This window comes from Mauremys mutica, chromosome 2 (assembly GCF_020497125.1).
Source record: "Mauremys mutica isolate MM-2020 ecotype Southern chromosome 2, ASM2049712v1, whole genome shotgun sequence".
Classification (NCBI taxonomy): domain Eukaryota; kingdom Metazoa; phylum Chordata; order Testudines; family Geoemydidae; genus Mauremys; species Mauremys mutica.
The window spans coordinates 296629528-296652884 of record NC_059073.1 but is presented as its reverse complement, the minus strand read 5'-3'; the positions used below and the strand labels follow the sequence as shown (position 1 = coordinate 296652884).

At 65.8% G+C, this 23357-nt stretch overlaps 1 protein-coding gene across 2 annotated transcripts in view; it reads right to left on the bottom strand.

Moving 5' to 3' along the window:
- Window positions 1-3805: 3805 nt before the first annotated feature.
- The window catches only part of AGAP3 (ArfGAP with GTPase domain, ankyrin repeat and PH domain 3), a 231672-nt gene continuing 212120 nt past the window's right edge, over window positions 3806-23357 (bottom strand). For both annotated transcript variants that reach the window (XM_045004285.1, XM_045004284.1), the window contains exons 14-18: window positions 11895-12049; window positions 11254-11344; window positions 9813-10035; window positions 7768-8023; window positions 3806-5315 (exon numbers count right to left, since the gene is read on the bottom strand). In XM_045004285.1, coding sequence (XP_044860220.1) covers window positions 5097-5315; window positions 7768-8023; window positions 9813-10035; window positions 11254-11344; window positions 11895-12049 — 944 coding nt within the window. In that variant the 3' untranslated portion in view covers window positions 3806-5096. The remainder of the gene's footprint in view (window positions 5316-7767; window positions 8024-9812; window positions 10036-11253; window positions 11345-11894; window positions 12050-23357) is intronic.

The window sequence follows — 23357 nt, the reverse complement described above, 5'->3', positions numbered from 1 at the left end:
CACGCCTGGTCCTCATTATCCCCCCCTTCGTTTTACTGCTCCCCAGTCACTTACTGCAAGAATCACCATTCACGGGGTGTAGCACATCCCACCGCTACCACCAGTTGTCATGGAGTCCCTGGGCGATGCTCTGGAACTGCTCCCCACCAAGCCAGGCAGGACTCTGGGGAGCCTCCTCTCCCTTGGAGCAGCCTGTCTGCAGGGCAAGAAGCTCACACGGCTTCACCTCCTGGGTCTCTCCTTGGAGCATTCAGCATGTGCCCCTCCGTGCGCTTCCCACAGCGAGCCCGCCCCAGCGGGGTCCTGGGGAAGCCACCGGGTCCTGCAGCCCCACTGCGCAGTCAGACGTGACTCTCAGCCAGCCAGTAACACAGAGGTTTATTCCATAACTGGAACACAGTCTAAAACAGAGCTTGTAGATACCGCGAACGGGACCCTCAGCCGGGTCCATTCTGGGGGGCAGTGAGCCAGACCCCCCCGTCTGCACTTCACTCCTCGTCCCCAGCCAGCTCCAGACTGACACGTCCTCCAGCCCCTCCTCTGCTCAGCTCCTTTCCCGGGCCAGGAGGTCACCTGATCTCTTTGTCTCCAACACCTTTAGTTGGCACCTATGCAGAGGAGGGACCCAGGCCATCAGTTGCTAGGAGACAGAGTGTCAGGCATTTAGGTGCACTGGCCCGTTGCTCTGTAGCAATCACACACCCTCCTCCCACCACCTAGATACTTAAGAACTGCAGAGGGGACACTGAGGCACCAACACAGCATTCAGAGAAAACATTCCCAGTTTGTCAGAGGCTAGGACTGTTCAGCTTGGAAAAGAGGAGACTAAGGGGGGATATGATAGAGGTGTATAAAATCATGAGTGGTGTTGAGAAAGTGGATAAGGAAAAGTTATTTACTTATTCCCATAATACAAGAACTAGGGGTCACCAAATGAAATTAATAGGCAGCAGGTTTAAAACAAATAAAAGGAAGTTCTTCTTCACGCAGCGCACAGTCAACTTGTGGAACTCCTCACCTGAGGAGGTTGTGAAGGCTAGGACTATAACAATGTTTAAAAGGGGACTGGATAAATTCATGGTGGCTAAGTCCATAAATGGCTATTAGCTAGGATGGGTAAGAATGGTGTCCCTAGCCTCTGTTCGTCAGAGGATGGAGATGGATGGCAGGAGAGAGATCACTTGATCATTGCCTGTTAGGTTCACTCCCTCTGGGGCACCTGGCATTGGCCACTGTCGGTAGACAGGATACTGGGCTGGATGGACCTTTGGTCTGACCCAGTCTGGCCCCTCTTACGTTCTTAAGGGATGGGCAGGGATAGGACTAAGTTGGAGGGATGTGGAGGGGAGGAGGCAGGAGAGGAGGGACTGGGGCAGGGATACGAGTGGGGAGGAGGGTGGGGCAAGTGCTAGCCGTCAGGGGGAGGGATAGCCCTGACCTGGGTGTAGGCGCTGCCCCGTTCCAATGCCCCCAAGGAGTGGTGCTCAGTAGGGGCAGGGGGTGCCTGTCCTTCCCCAGGAGCTGCCCCCGCTCCTTTGTCCCAGCTGTCCCTGCCGGCTGTCGCCCAGCCTGTCCGTGTGGCCGGGCAGCCCTGAGGCAGACTGTCCCCCTGCGTGCCAGGCCGTGCCTGGGAGGGCAGCCCAGCCTGGGGACCTGCTCAGATGCAGCTAGTTTCTGCCTCATCCTGACAGCCCCCGTGTGACCCCCCAGGCCCTGCGGCAGGGCAGCCTGTGACCCACTGGCGCGTGGGGGCGGGCACTCAGCCCAAGCCCTGGGGACGAGCCTGTGAGGGCACCGGCTGCTCGGGGACGTAAGCCAGGCCCAGGGGCCCAAGCTGGGCATTGTGCTGAGAGCCGACAGGCCGGGCCTGCGTGGCCCCTCCGGAGTGGCGCTGGCACTGTGCCCCAGGTCTGTGGTGATACTGACCTGGCCACCCGGAACTGGAACCGCCCGGCACCTGGGATCCGCAGCACCACGCTGGCTCCAGCCGTCCCTCACCAGGGCATCTCCAGAGCCCCGAGGTGCGGGGCCTGTCGGGCCAGCACGGCCCCCTTCTCCTCAGGGGCCTGAGGAGAGCGTGGGGAGGTGGTGGGCCACCAGATCCCAGCTCCTGCCAGGCCTCCAGTGCGCATCAGAAGGGTCCCAGCATCGGGCCCAGCTCCCCCTGCGGCTGCCTCTCCCCAACCCACCGAGCTGCTCTGGGCTAACGCTGGCACTGCCCAGGCACTGGTGGCAGCATGATCCACTGGGGCCGCTCAGCCACTTCCTCAGCGCCCAACGGGGATGGGCCCCTGGCGCTGACCTGGAAGGGCTGGAGACTAATGGCTGTGAGGGGCTCGCATGCTGTGTGGCTGGCTCAGCCCCACATACGTTCCCTCACCCCATCACTGCTCCATCTCCCTAGCGCCTTGGGTGTCCACGTCTTCCCTGCGTGGCCCCTTGCGTCCTCACTAGCACTGGGCACCGTGCCCTGCCCGGGGAAGGCGCGGGCTCCTGCTGCAGCTGTGTGGTACGTGCCGCAGGCATGCCCGGGGCGGGGGGCCTGCACCCACGCTGCCCTCACTGGTTCCCGGTCTTGGAGGCAGAAACGGAGGCGCAGGCCGGCCTCGTGGAGCCTCAGCTGGAGTTTAGTTTGGGTCACGGCTTACGGGCACGTCTGAAGGCCAAACCCACGGGTCTCACGCCCCCTCTTGCTCCGGGAGCTGCTCACCTGGCACCAGTGTGGTGACGGGTGTACAAGCAAGGGCAGCCAGAGGACATGCCGTGGGACCCTGGATTGGAGAGGTGTCAGCTGGGCATTGCCGTGCCAGGGAGCTCTGCAAGGGCTGGGCCATGACTGGTTCAGCCAGTTAGCCGGGCAGAGAGAGGGTCCGTGCTCCAATCGCCAGCACTGGCTGCCCAGCTGCAGTAGCCGACAGGTTACATTCGTGCTAGCAGCACAGCAGGGTGATGGAGCAGTTCCTCCCGCCTCAGCCCAACGTCGCTCTGGGGCCAGTGTTTCCTACCCTCCCTGGGCAAACTAAGGCCCAGCTGTGAGGCCCCCACCTCCCGAAGTGACCCCGTGGCCCCCTGCCTGCCACCTAGAGCCCTCGGAGGGGCTTACGGCTGGCTAGCAGCTCCCCCATTTGCTCCTATTCCCCTCCTGCCCGGCTGTGCCTCGCTCCCCCAATCACAGGGCTGGGTTTAGCTCCCACCCTGTTACCCAGGGTCCCCTGACTGGCCCTTCCAGAGTCTAGTGGCTGCTTGGGCAACCTCTGGCCCGTAACGACCATTCCCTTCACTCTGCTCGTCTGTTCCCAGTTCTGGGTGTCTGAATCCCCTGGGCTCGCTAGCTCCCTCGGAGATGGTGCAGCCCACTGGCCCAGCCACAGCTCCTCGTGCCCAGGTGTTTGCCTGTTCCTGGGCTGTGCAATCAGGGATGTGCAGTGACAGCCCACAGCCCTGCCTGTGCAGTGGGGCGGGGGGGCTCGTGGCATTCGCAAAAGGCCCCATAGCGCCTGCTCACCACATCCACACCTGGCACGCCCCTGTGCCAGGCCTCCCGGCTGCACCCTTCCATGCTCAGCGCGATGGACAAGCCGAGGCCTCAGCACCTGGGGGCCTGGTGCCACTGCTGGCCAGGCCCGAGCCCATCAGGCCAGTGGGGGCAGGGGCTCCCTGGGCTGCAGGCCGGGCTGAATGTCCTGGGGGAGGGGGCACAGAGAGGCTGGGCTGGCAGGAGGAGGGAGCTTTATTGGCCGTTATCTCCTGGGCTGCAGGTCACACACACAGGGCAAAGAAACAGTATTTACAGCGCGTCCATATAAATATTTCCAATGTACATTTTATACATGCGCAGCGGCGCCGCCCCAGAAGCGGTGTCCCAAGCCTGGGGGCTCAGCACGTGGTGCAGGCTCGGGCCAGGCCGTCAGAGGACCCGGCTCCTCTCCCCAGGCTCAGCCGGAGACCAGGCCCCTGGCAGGGCAGCAGGAGTTGGGCACGAGCCATGGGGAAGGCCAGGGAGTCTCCAGGGGAAGAGACACAGCCAGGAGGGTCCCAGAGCGGGTCAGTCCCTCTCCTCTCCTGCTTGCAAGCGAGGGGCCGCGGATGCCCAGGAGGGCGATTCCCTTTGCAGTTGTAGGCAGAGGAAGCAGCGAGGCCACAGCACGGAGCTGGGCTCCGTCCAACAGTGATGCCAGCCAACATGCACGCAGCCCCCCGAGCCTGGCACCCATGGGGGGCAGGGGAGGGTGCACAGGAACTGCCTCCATGTACCGACGGGGCGTGCGAAGGGGCACACAGGGACTGTCTCTCTGTACAGGGTGGAGGGCACATAGGAACTGTCTCTGTACTGAGTGGGGGTGCACAGAAACTGCCTCCATGTATGGGATGGGGCAGACAGGAACTGTCCCTGTACCAGGTAGGGGGAGCCAGGAACTGTGTCTCTGTACTGGCTGGGGGCACACAAGGACTGTCTCTCTATACCGGGGGTGGGGGGCAGACAGGGACTGTCCCTGTACCAGGTAGCGGGGAGCCAGGAACTGTCTCTCTGTACCGGGTGGGGGCACACAGGGACTGTCTCTCTGTACCGGGGGTGGGGGGCAGACAGGGACTGTCCCTTTACCAGGTAGCGGGAGCCAGGAACTGTGTCTCTGTACCAGGTGGGGGCACACAAGGACTGTCTCTCTATACCGGGGCGGGGGGTGGGGGTGGGGGGCAGACAGGGACTGTCCCTGTACCAGGTAGCGGGAGCCAGGAACTGTCTCTCTGTACCGGGTGGGGGCACACAAGGACTGTCTCTCTGTACCGGGGGGGAGGGGGAGTACACAGGGACTGTCTGTACCAGGTGGGGGGCGGGGGGTGCATAGGAACTGCCTTCCCATATGGGGTGGGGATGCAAGGCAGGGGAGCCCCTTCTCCTGCGAGGGCACCTCTGCGCGTGGAGCAGTTCAGCTGGGGTGTCGGCCACAGGGTGCACCGTGCCAGCCCCACTGCTCCTGTGAGACCCCCCAGCAAGGCAGGGAGAGCAGGTCCCTGCACCAGCAGCAGTGTCTGGCGGGGCCGGGAGCCCCCCACTGTCTCGCGGCTCCGAGTGGGAGGCCGGCCCGGCAGGGTGGCTAGAGGACGCTGGGGCTGGAGCCCAGCTCAGCCGGGGACGCCGAGCAGGAGTTGTTGGCATTGCGGCGGGGCAGGCTGGGGGTCAGCGTGCTGACGGAGCTGTCGCTCGGGCATCCGTGCTGCAGGAGGATGTCGATACACTCCTGGCTGCCAGCTTGCCGGGCGTACGCCAGGGGCGTCAGGCCACGGGCGTCCCTGCTCTTCACGTCCACCCCGTACTGCACAGGGACAGAACACACCAGGGCAGCCGGTCAGTGCCAGCCAGCACCGGGTGGCTGCCGGCAGGACAGCCACGCAATGCGAGTGGGGCTCCCCTCCAGGAAGGGGAGCCCCATGTGGGTTTCAGGAAATGGTGGGAGTTGTGGGACTTAGAAAGGGCCTGGTGCAGGAGATCAACAATGGGAGGGGGAGAAAGGGGGTGCTGTGGGCTCAGCGAGGGGCGCGGGGGGACCGGAGCCGGGAACCGGGCTCAGCGAGGGGCAGGGGGGGACCAGAGCCGGGAACCGGGCTCAGCGAGGGGCTGGGGGGACCGGAGCCGGGAACCGGGCTCAGCGAGGGGACTGGAGCCGGGAACCGGAGCCGGGAACCGGGCTCAGCTAGGGGACTGGAGCCGGGAACCGGAGCCGGGAACCGGGCTCAGCGAGGGGACTGGAGCCGGGAACCGGGCTCAGCGAGGGGACTGGAGCCGGGAACCGGAGCCGGGAACCGGGCTCAGCGAGGGGACTGGAGCCGGGAACCGGAGCCGGGAACCGGGCTCAGCGAGGGGACTGGGGGGGACCAGAGCAGGGAACCGGGCTCAGCAAGGGGCAGGGCGGGGACCGGAGCCGGGAACCGGGCTCAGCGAGGGGACTGGAGCCGGGAACCGGAGCCGGGAACCAGGCTCAGCGAGGGGCTGGGAGGACCGGAGCCGGGAACCAGGCTCAGCGAGGGGCTGGGGGGGACCGGAGCCGGGAACCGGGCTCAGCGAGGCACAGGGGGGGACCGGAGCCGGGAACCGGAGCCCAGAGCTGGGAACCGGGCTCAGCGAGGGGTAGGGGGAACCGGAGCCGGGAACCGGGCTCAGCAAGGGGCAGGGTGGGGACTGGAGCCGGGGACCGGGCTCAGCGAGGGGCAGGGCGGGGACTGGAGCCAGGGACCGGGCTCAGCGATGGGGGGGACCAGAGCCGGGAACCAGGCTCAGCAAGGGGCTGGGGGGGACCAGAGCCGGGAACCGGGCTCAGCGATGGGGGGGACCAGAGCAGGGAACCGGGCTTAGCGAGGGGCTGGGGGGGACCGGAGCCGGGAACCGGACTCAGCGAGGGGCAGGGGGGGACCAGAGCCGGGAACCGGGCTCAGCGAGGGGCAGCGGGGGACCAGAGCCGGGAACCGGGCTCAGCGAGGGGCTGGGGGGGACCAGAGCAGGGAACCGGGCTTAGCGAGGGGCTGGGGGGGACCAAAGCAGGGAACCGGGCTCAGCGAGGGGCTGGGGGGGACCGGAGCCGGGAACCGGGCTCAGCGAGGGGCAGGGGGGGACAAGAGCAGGGACCCGGGCAAAGCGAGGGGCTGGGGGGGCCCAGAGCCAGGAACCGGGCTCAGCGAGGGGCAGGGGGGACCAGAGCCAGGAACCGGGCTCAGCGAGGGGCAGGGGGGGACCAGAGCCCGGAACCGGGCTCAGCGAGGGGCAGGGGGGACCGGAGCCGGGAACCGGAGCCCGGAGCCGGGAACCGGGCTCAGCGAGGGGGGACCAGAGCAGGGAACCGGGCTCAGCGAGGGGCAGGGGGGGACCAGAGCAGGGCACCGGGCTCAGCGAGGGGCGGGGGGGGACCAGAGCAGGGCACCGGGCTCAGCGAGGGTCTGGGGGGGACCAGAGCAGGGAACCGGGCTCAGCGAGGGTCTGGGGGAACCGGAGCCGGGAACCGGGCTCAGCGAGGGGCAGGGGGGACCGGAGCCGGGAACCGGGCTCAGCGAGGGGCTGGGGGGACCGGAGACGGGAACCGGGCTCAGCGAGGGGCTGGGGGGACCGGAGCCGGGAACCGGGCTCAGCGAGGGGCTGGGGGGATCGGAGCCGGGAACCGGGCTCAGCGAGGGTCTGGGGGGACCGGAGACGGGAACCGGGCTCAGCGAGGGGCTGGGGGGTACCGGAGACGGGAACCGGGCTCAGCGAGGGGCTGGGGGGACCGGAGCCGGGAACCGGGCTCAGCGAGGGTCTGGGGGGGACCAGAGCAGGGAACCGGGCTCAGCGAGGGTCGGGGGGGCCCCAGAGCAGGGAACCGGGCTCAGCGAGGGGCTGGGGGGATCGGAGCCGGGAACCGGGCTCAGCGAGGGTCTGGGGGGACCGGAGACGGGAACCGGGCTCAGCGAGGGGCTGGGGGGGACCCGAGAAGGGAACCGGGCTCAGCGAGGGGCTGGGGGGGACCAGAGCAGGGAACCGGGCTCAGCGAGGGTCTGGGGGGGACCAGAGCAGGGAACCGGGCTCAGCGAGGGGCAGGGGGGACCGGAGCCGGGAACCGGGCTCAGCGAGGGGCAGGGGGGACCGGAGCCGGGAACCGGGCTCAGCGAGGGGCTGGGGGGACCGGAGACGGGAACCGGGCTCAGCGAGGGGCTGGGGGGACCGGAGACGGGAACCGGGCTCAGCGAGGGGCAGGGGGGACCGGAGACGGGAACCGGGCTCAGCGAGGGGTTTCTCCTCACCCATATGAGTAGCTGTGTGAAGACAACGTTGGCCATGGCGCTGGAGAGGTGCAGTGCCGTTCGCCCGTCCCCGTCCCCGTACGTCTCGTTCACCTCCTCCTTGGTGCCATGGGCCAGCAGCGTCACCACCAGGCGCACGTCGTCCTCCACCACGGCCCGCAGCAGCTGCTGCCCCAGGGGCACGTCCGAGTGCGGCAGCGCAGCCAGGAACAGCTTCTGCTCATACTTGGCCCGGATCCAGCGCTCCTTCTCCTCCCTGCAGGGAGGGACCCCTCACCGGGGCACCAGTGTCACAGGGCACCACATGGCAGGGGCGGCTTGTGCCCCACACCACCCCGCACATGTGCCCCTTACACTATGCAGCAGCGCTCGTGCCCCAAGGGCAGACCTCTGTCCCTCATGGCCTTCACTCCCCCTTGCTTGTGCACCATGTGCAACCCCAGCTCTCGTGCCCCTCACATACACTCCCCAGAACTCGTGCCCCACGTGCACCTGCCTGGCTCTTGTGCCCCATGTGCACCCCCACCTTGGCACTCATGCCCTGGGCACCCTTGCCCCAGCTCTCACACCCCACGTGCCCCCAGCTCTCGTGCCCCACGTGCCCCCAGCTCTCGTGCCCCACGCACCCCCCCCAGCTCTCGTGCCCCACGTGCACCTGCCTGGCTCTTGTGCCCCATGTGCACCCCCACATTGGCACTCATGCCCTGGGCACCTCGCCCCAGCTCTCACGCCCCACGTGCCCCTAGCTCTTGTGCTCCACGTGCCCCCAGCTCTCGTGCCCCATGCACCCCCCCAGCTCTCGTGCCCCACGTGCCCCCAGCTCTTGTGCTCCACGTGTACCTGCCTGGCTCTTGTGCCCCATGTGCACCCCCACCTTGGCACTCATGTCCTGGGCACCCTTGCCCCAGCTCTCGTGCCCCACGTGCCCCCAGCTCTCGTGCCCCTCACATACACTCCCCAGAACTCGTGCCCCACGTGCACCTGCCTGGCTCTTGTGACCCATGTGCACCCCCACCTTGGCACTCATGCCCTGGGCACCCTTGCCCCAGCTCTCACACCCCACGTGCCCCCAGCTCTCGTGCCCCATGCACCCCCCCAGCTCTCGTGCCCCACGCCCCCCCCAGCTCTCGTGCCCCACGCACCCCTCCCAGCTCTCGTGCCCCACGTGCCCCCAGCTCTTGTGCTCCACGTGTACCTGCCTGGCTCTTGTGCCCCATGTGCACCCCCACCTTGGCACTCATGCTCTGGGCACCGTTGCCCCAGCTCTCGTGCCCCACGTGCCCCCAGCTCTCGTGCCCCACGCACCCCCCCCAGCTCTCGTGCCCCACGTGCATCCTCCCAGCTCTGGTGCCCAGTGTCCCCCCCACTCGGCACTCCTGCCCTGTCTGTGCACATGCACCCTGCTGTTCTCATGCCCCTCCTGCTGGCGCAGGTCCCCGGAGCGTCTCCCTCGCGCTGGGCCCGGCCCGCGGCAGGGAAAGGTTAGCTGCTGCGTGGAGCTGCCTGGTGCCGCAGGGGGCAGCGTTATCGCAGCTGCCGTCGCGCCTGGTGCAGACAAAGGCTGAGCCGCCGGCCGGGCCCGCCTGGGGCTGCCGGGCCCGGCAGATCGATGTGCGCCGTGCGCCCCGCTATCTGCTCCCATTCTATCCATCTGCATCTGGCAGGCAGCGATCAATACCCGGCGTGGAGCATGCTCACTGCCGCTGCCCTCTGACCCGCGCCGAGCCGCTGATAAGGCGCAGAATGGGCTCTTGTCTGGGTGGCGGGATGAGTGACAGGAGAGACGCTCCGATAGGGACAGACAAGGCCTGAAAGGGACGCACCCCTGAGACCCACAGGCAGGCGCCGGCAAGCTGTCGCCGTTAACCCCTTCCACTCCGCAGCCAGCCGGCACCAGGGCAGCCACAGCACCCGCCAGCCGGACTCACCTGCCCCCAAGGGAGACACCCACCCCCTGGGGCCGACAGGGCTTCCGAGCTGCAGACCCCTGGAGCTGCCTCCCGCTGCCCCCATCTGCCCACGAGCTCCCCACCGCAGCCCCTCACCTGCTGCTCTCGGGGCCCGGCTTCTGGTAGCCCTCCACCGCCCCTTCCCAGACAGCGTTGGCCAGCGCGTTGCCGATGGCCGTCATGACCACGATGAGCTCGCCAGGCCAGTCGTCCAGGTCCAGGGAGCGCACCCGGGACAGGTGGGTGCCCAGGTTACGGTGGATCCCAGAGCACTCGATGCACATGAGGGAGCCCAGGTTCAGACTCGCCCAGTCAGGGTCTGGAGGGTGGAAGGTGAGCGCACCGTGTTAGCAGAGGCCCCAGGGACCCACAAGCCCCAGGGGCACCAGCCCTGCCGGGACCCACAAGCCCGTCCTCCGCCCCCCGGGGCACCAGCCCTGCCGGGACCCACAAGCCCGTCCTCCGCCCCCAGGGGCACCAGCCCTGCCGGGACCCACAAGCCCGTCCTCCGCCCCTAGGGGCACCAGCCCTGCCGGGACCCACAAGCCCGTCCTCCGCCCCTAGGGGCACCAGCCCTGCCGGGACCCACAAGCCCGTCCTCCGCCCCCGGGGGCACCAGCCCTGCCGGGACCCACAAGCCCGTCCTCCGCCCCCCGGGGCACCAGTCCTGCCGGGACCCACAAGCCCGTCCTCCGCCCCCCGGGGCACCAGCCCTGCCGGGACCCACAAGCCCGTCCTCCGCCCCCAGGGGCACCAGCCCTGCCGGGACCCACAAGCCCGTCCTCCGCCCCCGGGGGCACCAGCCCTGCCGGGACCCACAAGCCCGTCCTCCGCCCCCCGGGGGCACCAGCCCTGCCGGGACCCACAAGCCCGTCCTCCGCCCCCGGGGGCACCAGCCCTGCCGGGACCCACAAGCCCGTCCTCCGCCCCCGGGGGCACCAGCCCTGCCGGGACCCACAAGCCCGTCCTCCGCCCCCCGGGGCACCAGCCCTGCCGGGACCCACAAGCCCGTCCTCCGCCCCCCGGGGCACCAGCCCTGCCGGGACCCACAAGCCCGTCCTCCGCCCCCGGGGGCACCAGCCCTGCCGGGACCCACAAGCCCGTCCTCCGCCCCCCGGGGCACCAGCCCTGCCGGGACCCACAAGCCCGTCCTCCGCCCCCAGGGGTACCAGCCCTGCCGGGACCCACAAGCCCGTCCTCCGCCCCCGGGGGCACCAGCCCTGCCGGGACCCACAAGCCCGTCCTCCGCCCCCAGGGGCACCAGCCCTGCCAGGACCCACATGTCCCTCCCCAAACCTGCAGAGTCACCAGCCCCACAGGGATCCAGGGACCCACATTTTTTGCCTCTCTTGGGCAGTAAGATCTCATGGGGAAGTGAGGCCCTAGGGCAGGGTGGGAGGGCCTGTGGGGCGCAAACCCCCCTTCCCTGGGCAGGGCAGGAGGGCCTGTGGGGCGCAGGGTGGGAGGGCCCTGTGGAGCACAAACCCCCCTTCCAGGGCAGGGCGAGAGGGCCCCATCCTCAGGCAGCGTCACTCACTGGGCGCGTCGCAGTCCACGCAGAAGCTGTTCCCACGTGCAGTGCGGACCGTCTGCAGGGCCAGTGCGTCGCTCTGGCTGCCCAGCCGAGCCTGGAACAGGAAGGGCAACCCCCCGAGTCGTTAGGGGCTGGCTGGCCCCCCGGGCCTGTCTCCTCTCATCGTTGTCCTCAAGACCAGCCCACCGGGCAGCCACCAGGGCCGCGCTCTGATGGGCACCAGAGGGGCAGACAGCACTGGGGGCTGTCCCTGGCCAAGGCAGGGCACGGGGGGCAGGAGAGAGATGGGTGAGTGATGCCAGCCCAGGCAGGGTTGAGGGCGCAGGGGGGCAGGCACCAGCCTGGTGGTGTGGAGGATACACAAGAAGTGGCCTAGGCAGGACCCCCAGTGGGGCACACACTTACCGGGGTGGGGGTGCAGGGGCTGTGGGGCAGGAGCCAACCCAGGTAGGGTGAGGCTGGGGTGCATGGGGGCCGGCACCAGCCGGGGTGGTGTGGGCCTGGCCTGCGTAGGGGCGAGTGGAGCAGGCGCTGATGGGGGGCCCAGACCAGGAGGGCCTGTGGTGGGGCAGGTGTCAGCCCACGCAGGGCAGGGTGGGGCACAGTGGGACACCTGCCAGCCTGGGCAGAGAGGGGTCCCTCACCTTGTTCTTGCTGCTCTCGCAGCCCTGGAGGCTGGCCAGGATCTGGCTCTCGATGGCCTGGACCCACAGCTCCCGTTCCTCGGACGTCGAGGCCTCAAAAAGCCAGGTCTGGCCCGTCAGCGACACGATGATGAACTCGAACGACTCGTCTTGTTCTGGAACAGAAGGGAGGGGTCACTGCGCTGGGCCGGAGGGGGGGGTGATGGGGTTACTGCGCCGGGCCGGAAACGGGGGGTGATGGGGTCACTGCGCCGGCACTGGGGTGGTGATGGTGTCATTGCACTGGCACGGGGGGGGGGGTGATGGGGTCACTGCGCCGGCACAGGGGGTGGTGATGGGGTCACTATGCTGGCATGGGGGTAGTGGTGATAGGGTCACTATGCTGGCATGGGCGGGTGATGGGGTCACTGCGCAGGCACAGGGGATGGTGATGGGGTCACTGCGCCGGCACAGGGGGTGGTGATGGGGTCACTATGCTGGCAGGGGGGGAGTGGTGATGGGGTCACTGCACAGGCACAGGGGATGGTGATGGGGTCACTGCGCCGGCACAGGGGGTGGTGATGGGGTCACTATGCTGGCATGGGGGTAGTGGTGATAGGGTCACTATGCTGGCATGGGGGGGTGATGGGGTCACTGCGCAGGCACAGGGGATGGTGATGGGGTCACTGCGCCGGCACAGGGGGTGGTGATGGGGTCACTAAGCCGGCATGGGGGGTAGTGGTGATAGGGTCACTGTGCTGGCCCATGTTCTCTTAGGAGATTGGCATCCAGATCTGCCCGTCATGGCGACTTAGCCAGGGAGGGCCCAGTGCTGACCCAAAGGGGCTGCCGGGGGGGGAGAGCAGTAACCCCTCTGCGAGAGGGACTCCTTAGGGTGTGCCATGGGCAAGGGGGACTATTCTGCCAGAAGCTGGGAATGGGCGACAGGGGATGGATCACTTGATGGTTCCCTGTTCTGTTCACTCCCTCTGGGGCACCAGGCATTGGCCACTGTCGGCAGACAGGACACTGGGCTGGATGGACCTTCGGTTTGACCCAGTGTGGCTCTTCTTATGTACTCAGGGACTCTATGGTGGGTGGGTGGATGTGGGGGGGAGGGGGCTCTGCTTAGAGTCCCCCTAGTGGGTGGGGCCCTGATGAAGGTCTCCCTGGTGGGGGGAGGAAGGGGCTCTGCTCAGAGTCTCCCTGGTGGGTGGGGCCCTGATGAAGGTCTCCCTGGTGCGTGTGTGCAGGGGTGGGGGAGGGGGCCCTGCTGAAGGACTCCCTGGTGCTGGGGTGGGGGTTTCCCCGCAGGGGTGCCTGGGCGTGGGATGCTCGCACCCAGAGTTCACACGGGGTACGTGTCCCATCTCTGCACCCAGACGCCAGATTTACCGTTTATTGCCCAACTTGAGCAGTTAGTGCAGCGAACGACTGAACTACGCAGGGCCCGAATGGAATGACTAATAAACGTTATGTCACAGCACACGCTTCAGCTCATAGCAAAATGATTTGTAATTACCTAATTAGCGTTATGCAAATAACACCCTCATCTCCATAATGTGCCTTCCCAGTTCTCTATTAAAAGCAGGGAGCCAACTGCGCAGCTCCGGAGCCAGCAGGGAGGTTGAGAGGCCGGTCCTGGAGCAAGCCAGGGCTCTGCTAGCCCCGGGCCTGGAAGTGATGGGGGCCCCGGCCTTCGCTCTGCTCTCTGTCCTCCGCCCCCGGCCCTGTGAGCTGCAGGCCAGAGCAGGCTCTCCCCAGGGGCAAACAGGACACTTCAACTGTGCAGAACACCCCCCAGAGAAAGAGGGGGGCCGGCCACCACTCCCACTCAACTGCCGCATTGCTGGGTGACTGCTAGCTAGGCCCTGGGTGATGCTCACAACCCCTCCTCGCAGCCTGGGAGAGAAGGGGGCCAGCCAGGGCGCCACAGCAATGGCAGGTCCCCACCACAGCATCCAAGGCAGAGAACCGCAGAGCAGCAACCAGCTCCAGCCTGCGAGGGTCTGCCAAGCAGCCCTCAGCCACAGCCCGGGGGAGAAGGCAGCCGTGACGGGGGCTGGGGAGCACAGCTCTCTCCATCCACGGGGCTCCCACTCAGGTCAGAAACCCTGCCAGCCGCTGTGATGCCTCTTGGACCAACCAGCACTGCTGAGCCACCACAGTGCAGCAAGAGGGTAAACGGCACCCAGGGCTCTACGCCGCTCCAGGGGCAGGACAACGGGACTGGGCTGGTCCTGGCGAGGGCTGAGCGGCTGCTTCTGGGTACTGACGGGCCACCATCCCAGCTGCTCCTGCCCTGGGGCCCACTGGGAGGTTCGGGCCAGGAGGGTGCAGGGGCTTGTCCATCTGGTAAGCTGCACCATTGCAAAAGCCGCAGCGGAGATGAGGCCTGACAAGCGTGCCAGCCTGGGGCCGGCTCCATATAGATTTCCTAAGTCAGTTAGGAGGTGACTCTTTACTGGTAGAGTTAGACCAGGCCAAGGCCAAGTGTGGCCGCAGTGAAACTGGGATAGAGGGGCCGCACACCCGGACAGCTTACCCCCGTCCCTCACACCGCCGAGCCCTTCGTACTGGAGTAGCTATAGCCACACAGGGACCTCACACCTGGACAGCTTACCCCATCCATCACACCGCCGAGCCCTTTGTTCTGGGGTAGCTACAGCCACACAGGGACCTCACATCCGGACAGCTTACCCCGTCCCTCACACTGCCAAGCCTTTCGTTCTGGGGTAGCTACAGCCACACAGGAACCTCACACCTGGACAGCTTACCCTGTCCCTCACACCGCCAAGCCCTTCGTACTGGAGTAGCTACAGCCACACAGGAACCTCACACCTGGACAGCTTACCCCGTCCCTCACACCGCCGAGCCCTTCGTACTGGAGTAGCTATAGCCACACAGGGACCTCACACCTGGACAGCTTACCCCATCCATCACACCGCCGAGCCCTTTGTTCTGGGGTAGCTACAGCCACACAGGAACCTCACACCTGGACAGCTTACCCCGTCCCTCACACCGCCAAGCCCTTCGTACTGGAGTAGCTACAGCCACACAGAGACCTCACACCCGGACAGCTTACCCCCGTCCCTCACACCGCCAAGCCCTTCGTTCTGGGGTAGCTACAGCCACACAGGAACCTCACACCTGGACAGCTTACCCCCGTCCCTCACACCGCCAAGCCCTTCGTACTGGAGTAGCTATAGCCACACAGGAACCTCACACCTGGACAGCTTACCCCGTCCCTCACACCGCCAAGCCCTTCGTACTGGAGTAGCTACAGCCACACAGAGACCTCACACCCAGACAGCTTACCCCCGTCCCTCACACTGCCAAGCCCTTCGTACTGGAGTAGCTACAGCCACACAGAGACCTCACACCCGGACAGCTTACCCCCGTCCCTCACACCGCCAAGCCCTTCGTTCTGGGGTAGCTACAGCCACACAGGAACCTCACACCTGGACAGCTTACCCCCGTCCCTCACACCGCCAAGCCCTTCGTACTGGAGTAGCTATAGCCACACAGGAACCTCACACCTGGACAGCTTACCCCGTCCCTCACACCGCCAAGCCCTTCGTACTGGAGTAGCTACAGCCACACAGAGACCTCACACCCAGACAGCTTACCCCCGTCCCTCACACCGCCAAGCCCTTCGTACTGGGGTAGCTACAGCCACACAGGGACCTCACACCTGGACAGCTTACCCCCGTCCCACACACCGCCAAGCCCTTCGTTCTGGAGTAGCTACAGCCACACAGGGACCTCACAACTGGACAGCTTACCCCGTCCCTCACACCGCCAAGCCCTTCGTACTGGAGTAGCTACAGCCACACAGGGACCTCACACCCGGACAGCTTACCGTCCCTCACACCGCCGAGCCCTTCATACTGAGCTAGCTACATCCACACAGGGCCTCACACCTGGACAGCTTACCCCGTCCCTCACACCGCCAAGCCCTTCGTACTGGAGTAGCTACAGCCACACAGGGACCTCACACCCGGACAGCTTACCCCGTCCCTCACACCACTGAGCCCTTCGTACTGGGGTTGTTACAGCCACACAGGGCCCTCACACCCGAACAGCTTACCCCGTCCCTCACACCGCCAAGCCCTTCGTACTGGAGTAGCTACAGCCACACAGGGACCTCACACCCGGACAGCTTACCCTGTCCCTCACACCGCCGAGCCCTTCATACTGAGCTAGCTACATTCACACAGGGCCTCACACCTGGACAGCTTACCCCCGTCCCACACACCGCCGAGCCCTTCGTTCTGGGGTAGCTACAGCCACACAGGGACCTCACACCCGGACAGCTTACCCCGTCCCTCACACCACTGAGCCCTTCGTACTGGGGTTGTTAAAGCCACACAGGGGCCTCACACCCGGACAGCTTACTCCGGTCCCACAGACCACCGAGCCCTTCGTACTGGGGTAGCTACAGCCACACAGGGGCCCTATCACCTGGACAGCTCACCCCCGTCTCGCACACTGCCAAGCCCTTCGTACTGGGCTAGCTACATCCACACAGGGCCTCACACCTGGACAGCTTACCCACGTTCCTCACACCGCCGAGCCCTTCGTACTGGGGTAGCTACATCCACACAGGGGCCTCACACCTGGACAGCTCACCCCCGTCCCGCACACCGCCGAGCCCTTTGCACTGGGGTAGCTGCACCCTCACAGGGGTGTCACACCCAGACAGCTTACCCCGTCCTGCACACAGCTGAGTCTCCCTGCTCCAAGTCCTTCGCACTAGGGTAGCTACACCCACAGTCAGAGTGTGGATAGGCAAGGAGCTGCCTGCCTGCCCTAGCCCAGAGCTTCCTGTTAGGGGCTCCTTGTGAGGAACCCTCTCCTGCCTCACACTATTGCTACCCCTCGGAGCATGGCCATGGGCATTTCCCTCCAGAGCCGGGTTCCTGCCTGACCCATCCCAGCAGCCTGGCAGGACAGGCAGGGGCCTGCTTTGCTCTAGTGGCACAGCCCACTTTTGTGAGAGACTCGAATCCAAGAGTTAGAGAATTTCGGTGTTAGGCTCCAGGCCAGTGCTCAGGCTCCTGGTGCTGGGAACATGCCCACCCCGCTCAGCTGAGACTAGTTACTGGAGGAGGACTGAACTTCCCTGTTTGGTGCCAGCTCACTGCCAGGGTCCCATGCTCCAAGTCTGCCCCCTCTCAGGAGAATGCCCATGTGCTGACCCCATGGGGACGGCTTGGCTCCCGACCCACAGCCCCCCTGTTCTCCCCACCCTGGGCGCCGTGCTGCTGATACCCCCATGCCTGACCGACAGCCCCCTGCAATCCCCACCCTGGGCTCTGCGCTGCCGGTGCCCCCATACCTGACCCAGATCCCCCCTATTCTCCCCACCCTGGGCGCCGTGCTGCCAGCCCCCTGCAATCCCCACCCTGGGCATTGCGCTGCTGGTACCCCCATGCCTGACCCACAGCCCCCCTGGGCTCCCACCCCAGCTCTGCTGGTGCCCCTCAATCCTGAACCGCCATATCCCATCTGGATCAGGCATGGGGCAGCAAGCCCCGGGGAGGGGGCTCTCCTAGCTGGCTGGGGGGGGCAGCGAGCCCCGAGGAGGGGGCTCTCCTAGCTGGATGGGGGTTGGGCAGGGGGACTCCCCAGCTGGCTGGGCAGAGGCTATCCCAGGGACAGCCCCTCACACAGGCTGGGCCAGCCTGAGAGCAGGACTAGTGGGAGTGTATTACGCCAGATCCATTAGAATTAGTGGGCAGTGGAAATGAACAAGGCAATTCTCTGCCTCTTGATGAGGTTTTGATGAGGTTTTGAAGACTGAGCGCTGTGCAGAGCTGCCGAGCAGAGCGTGGCGGGACCTGCCGTTGTTAATGTGCGTTAACCCCCTGACCCCATCTCCAATGCCGCCCAGCAACAAGTCCTCCAGCTGAGAGTGAAATTAGCAAGGGCACGGGATGGGCGCACACGGCACACGCAATTAACACGCATGCCACCGAGTCGAGCACAGCTCCCTGTGCTAAGCCCCGCAGGCCCATGGAGCCAGCACTGGGGAAGGGACGCACCCACACCACCAAGCAGTCAGTACGGGGGTAGAGGGACCCAGCCCCATCCGCCAGGGAGTGGGAAGTCAGCCCCCTTCTGCCAGGGAGGGGGGCAGTCAGGCAGCACAGACTTCCCTTCCCTTGGTGTGACAGCCCAGCTCCCAGAGCGCCCTGAGGCTGGGGAGAGGAGGCAGCAGGAGGACGGATCGATCTCATCTGGCAGCAGCAGGAGCTGCTGGTGCTTGACTAAGGTCTTGGGGCTCCCGGCCCTCCAAGGGGGCACGGGAAGGAAGGGCCAGCTCTGGGCTGGGGGTGACAGAAGGAGCGGGACTGGGCTGGTTCCCAATGGGAAGCTGCCTGGGCCTGTCTGACTGCACTGACCCCAGAACCCAGGGCTTGCCCTCCAAGGTGCGAGAGCACAACCCCGGAGAGCTCTCCCTCCGCCTGCGCATGCCCACAAGCACGGAGTAAAGCTGGGGGCTCCCTGGCACTTGCCAGGGCAAGCTACGCTGCAGCAGCTGTGGGTGTGAGAACACAGTGCCCCCTCCCCCGGAGCAGAGGACACTGCGCTAGGGCCAGTGCGCACAGGCGCATGGGAATGCTGAGCACCCTCTCTTCTGGACTGCGGGGGCAGCACTGCCCAGCATGCAGGACACAACCACCTCTTGGCATGCAGGGTGGCAACCCGCAGAGCATGCTGGCACTCCCCACAGCGTGCTGGGCATAGGGACTCTGGGGCCGTGGGGTGGCATCACCCACAGCGTGCTGGGCATAGGGCCCTGGGGGCACAAGGTGGCATCCCCCACAGCATGCTGGGCATAGGGCTCTGGGGGCACAGGGTGGTATCCCCCACAGCATGCTGGGCATAGGGCTCTGGGGGCACAGGGTGGCATCCCCCACAGCATGCTGGGCATAGGGCTCTGGGGGCACAGGGTGGCATCCCCCACAGCATGCTGGGCATAGGGCTCTGGGGGCACAGGGTGGCATCCCCCACAGCATGCTGGGCATAGGGCTCTGGGGGCACAGGGTGGCATCCCCCACAGCATGCTGGGCATAGGGCCTTGGGGGCACAGGGTGGCATCCCCCACAGCATGCTGGGCATAGGGCCTTGGGGGCACAGGGTGGCATCCCCCACAGCATGCTGGGCATAGGGCCTTGGGGTGGCATCACCCAAAGCAACAAACCTAGCAAGGGAGCAGAGCCTCCAGCAGAATAAGGAACTGGAGCTTCACACCCAGAATCAAGTGCTGCATCTTGGAGCAGAATCCACTTCGGAGATGCCCCTGCCCTCGCCCCTGGGCCGACACCCCCAGTGCCTCACTCCTCCCCTCCTCCTTCAGGACCCTCCCCGAATTCACCCTGTCCCTCACTCTGCCTTGCCATGGGGAAGGGGCAAGGGCCTAATGGTGCAGAGAGAAGGAGAGGAAGTGCTGCCGGGGTCATGGCTGGCAGCAGGGGAGCGGCCCCTGCTCATACAGGATCACTCTTGCCCAGCTGAGGCCGAGCTGCAGCCCCCTTCTCGCCCCAGGCCCAGCAGCAGGGGCAGACGGCAGGCCCGTGGCTGGGGCTGGCAGGCGGCCGCGGGGTGTCTGTTTGCAAGCTGCCAGTGTGTCACTGTATTGTGATGAGGTGTTTGGGATATCAACAAATTAGCAGGCGTGGGGAAGAGAAGGATGCAGGCGCCATTCGTAAATGTCAGCTCGCTGCCTCCTCATTTTGCAGCTCATTAAACCCAATATTCTAACCTGTATTAGTACAACGGGAACAGGCCCCTCCGAGGAGACAAGCCTCTGGGAGAACCACAGCAGCAGGCATGGAGTGGAGACTCCCACTGCGCGTCCCCCGGCCTGGGGCCCAGCAGGACCAACTGCGCCCTCACCTGCCAGCTAGCCTAGCCCACCAGCCAGTCCCCCAAGGACCCCGTCCGCTCCTGCCTCTCGGGAGGTACCCAATGAGGGTGGGTGCGCAGGGGGGTGGCCAAGGGGCACACAGTGGGGGGCCGTGGGGTGGGCACAGGGATGGTGGGGTCAGACCGAGGGGCACCCAGTGCTGGGACGGGGGTTTGGCACGTATGGAGCAGGGGGGGTTGTACCAAGGGGCGCACAGGGGTGGAGGATGCGGTACATACAGAGGAGGGGAGGTTGTACCAAGGGGCACAGAGGGGTGGGGGGTGGGGTACATATGGGGGAGGGTTGTACCAAGGGGCACACAGAGGTGGGGTACATATAGAGTGGGGGGGGTGAACCAAGGGGCGCACAGGGATGGGGGGTGTGGTACACACAGAGCGGGGGGGTTGTACCAAGGGGCGCACAGGGGTGGGGAGTGGAGTACATACAGCGCAGAGGGGCTTGTACCAAGGGCACACAGGGGTGGGGTACATATAGAGCTGGGGGGTTGTACCAAGAGGCGCACGGGGTGGGGGATGGGGTACATTCAGAACGGGGGGGTTGTACAAAGGGAAGCACAGGGGTGGGGGGGTGCGGTACACACAGAGCGGGGGGGGGGTTGTACCAAGGGCGCACAGGGGTGGGGTACATATAGAGCGGGGGGCTTGTACCAAGGGCGCACAGGGATGGGGGGTGGGGTACACACAGAGCAGGGGGGGTTGTACCAAGGGCACACAGGGGTGGGGGGTGGGATTACATACAGAGCTGGGGGTGTTGTACCAAGGGGCGCACAGGAGTGGGGGGTGCGGTACATACAGAGCAGGGGGGGTTGTACCAAGGGGCGCACAGGGGTGGGGTACATATAGAGCGGGGGGGGTTGTACCAAGGGCACACAGGGGTGGGGGGTGGGGTACATACAGAGCTGGGGGAGGTTGTACCAAGGGCACACAGGGGTGGGGGGTGGGGTACATACAGAGCTGGGGGGGTTGTACCAAGGGCACACAGGGGTGGGGTACATACAGAGCAGGGGGGGTTGTACCAAGGGCACACAGGGGTGGGGAATGGGGTACATACAGCACAGGGTGGGTTGTACCAAGGGGAGCACAGGGGTGGGGAATGGGGTACATACAGCACAGGGGGGGTTGTACCAAGGGCACACAGGGGTGGGGGGTGGGGTACATACAGAGCTGGGGGAGGTTGTACCAAGGGCACACGGGGTGGGGGGTGGGGTACATACAGAGCAGGGGGGTTGTACCAAGGGGTGCACAGGGGTGGGGGGTGGGGTACATACAGAGCAGGGGGGGTTGTACCAAGGGGTGCACAGGGGTGGGGGGTGGGGTACATACAGAGCTGGGGAGGTTGTACCAAGGGCACACAGCGGTGGGGGGTGGGGTACATACAGAGCTGGGGGGGTTGTACCAAGGGGCGCACAGGGATGGGGGGTGGGGTACATACAGCACGGGGGCGGGTGTACCAAGTGGCGCACAGGGGTGGGGTACATATAGAACGGGGGGGTTGTACCAAGAGCGCACAGGGGTGGGGGGTGGGGTACACACAGAGCAGGGGGGGGTGTACGAAGGGGCACACAGGAGTGGGGGGTGGGGTACATACAGAGCAGGGGGGGTTGTACCAAGGGGCGCACAGGGGTGGGGTACATATAGAGCGGGGGGGGTTGTACCAAGGGCGCACAGGGGTGGGGGGTGGGGTACACACAGAGCAGGGGGGGTTGTACCAAGGGCACACAGGGGTGGGGGGTGGGGTACATACAGAGCAGGGGGGGTTGTACCAAGGGGCGCACAGGAGTGGGGGGTGCGGTACATACAGAGCAGGGGGGGTTGTACCAACGGGCGCACAGGGATGGGGGGTGCGGTACATACAGAGCAGGGGGGGGTTGTACCAAGGACGCACAGGGGTGGGGGGTGGGGTACATACAGAGCTGGGGGAGGTTGTACCAAGGGCACACAGGGGTGGGGGGTGGGGTACATACAGAGCTGGGGGGGTTGTACCAAGGGCACACAGGGGTGGGGGGTGGGGTACATACAGAGCTGGGGGAGGTTGTACCAAGGGCACACAGGGGTGGGGTACATACAGCACAGGGGGGGATGTACCAAGGGCGCACGGGGTGGGGTACATACAGAGCTGGGGGAGGTTGTACCAAGGGCACACAGAGGTGGGGGGTGGGATTACATACAGAGCAGGGGGGGTTGTACCAAGGGCACACAGGGGTGGGGGGTGGGGTACATACAGAGCAGGGGGGGTTGTACCAAGGGTCGCACAGGGGTGGGGGGTGGGATAACATACAGAGCAGGGGGGGTTGTACCAAGGGGCGCACAGGAGTGGGGGGTGCGGTACATACAGAGCAGGGGGGGTTGTACCAAGGGGCACACAGGGGTGGGGGGTGGGGTACATACAGAGCAGGGGGGGTTGTACCAAGGGGCGCACAGGGGTGGGGGGTGGGATTACATACAGAGCAGGGGGGGTTGTACCAAGGGGCGCACAGGGGTGGGGGGTGGGATTACATACAAAGCAGGGGGGGTTGTACCAAGGACACACAGGGGTGGGGGGTGGGGTACATACAGAGCAGGGGGGGTTGTACCAAGGGGCACACAGGGGTGGGGGGTGGGATTACCTACAGAGCAGGGGGGGTTGTACCAAGGGGTGCACAGGGGTGGGGGGTGGGATAACCTACAGAGCAGGGGGGGTTGTACCAAGGGCGCACAGGGGTGGGGGGTGGGATTACATACAGAGCAGGGGGGGTTGTACCAAGGGCACAGAGGGGTGGGGTACATACAGAGCAGGGGGGGGTTGTACCAAGGGGCGCACAGGGGTGGGGGGTGGGGTACATACAGAGCAGGGGGGGTTGTACCAAGGGGCGCACAGGGGTGGGGGCCTGTGGCACGTATGGAGCAAGGGGGGTTGTACCAAGAAGCACACGGGGTGGGGCACCTGCAGAGCACGGGGCTGTCCCAAGGCGCACACGGGAGGGGCGAGGCGTGCATACGAGGTCGAAGGGGCAGGCGGAGGGGGTGGCCGCCTGCCAGCGGAGGAGGGAGCGCAGGAAGGCCGCGTTAGGGCCGAAGGAAGGGGTTCCAGGGAAGGGGAGCGTGCGGGTGACGGTGTCTGCGTGGGGCAGGAAGGAGCTGAGCGCTACCAGCCGTAATCCCCGGCAAGCTGGTAAATGCAGCTCAGAGAAGTGTTTCCAGCCAGCGAGATGGGCGCTCCCGACAGCCCCTGACAGTCTGCATTAATCACGCCCGGCGCCCAGCACAGCTCTTTACTGGCCATCAATTTCCCCCGGGTTTTCAAACTACAAAACAAAGACAAAAGCGCGTCGTTTTGCCGCCGCTGAGAAGCACATTAAGGGGCTGTCAGCTTCTCGCCATGCACCCTGCATCACTCTTTAAGCACATGAGAAGTTCATTATCCCTGGAGCTCTGGCAGCCATGGGGATGCTGGGCCAGGGAGCGTCGCAAAGGCGCCTGCTGCCAGCACATCCCTCGCATGCTCGCCTGGGCTCCTCCTGGCTGCCGAGAGCCAAGCCAAAGGGCTGGAGCGGCCGGGGGAGCCTAGGG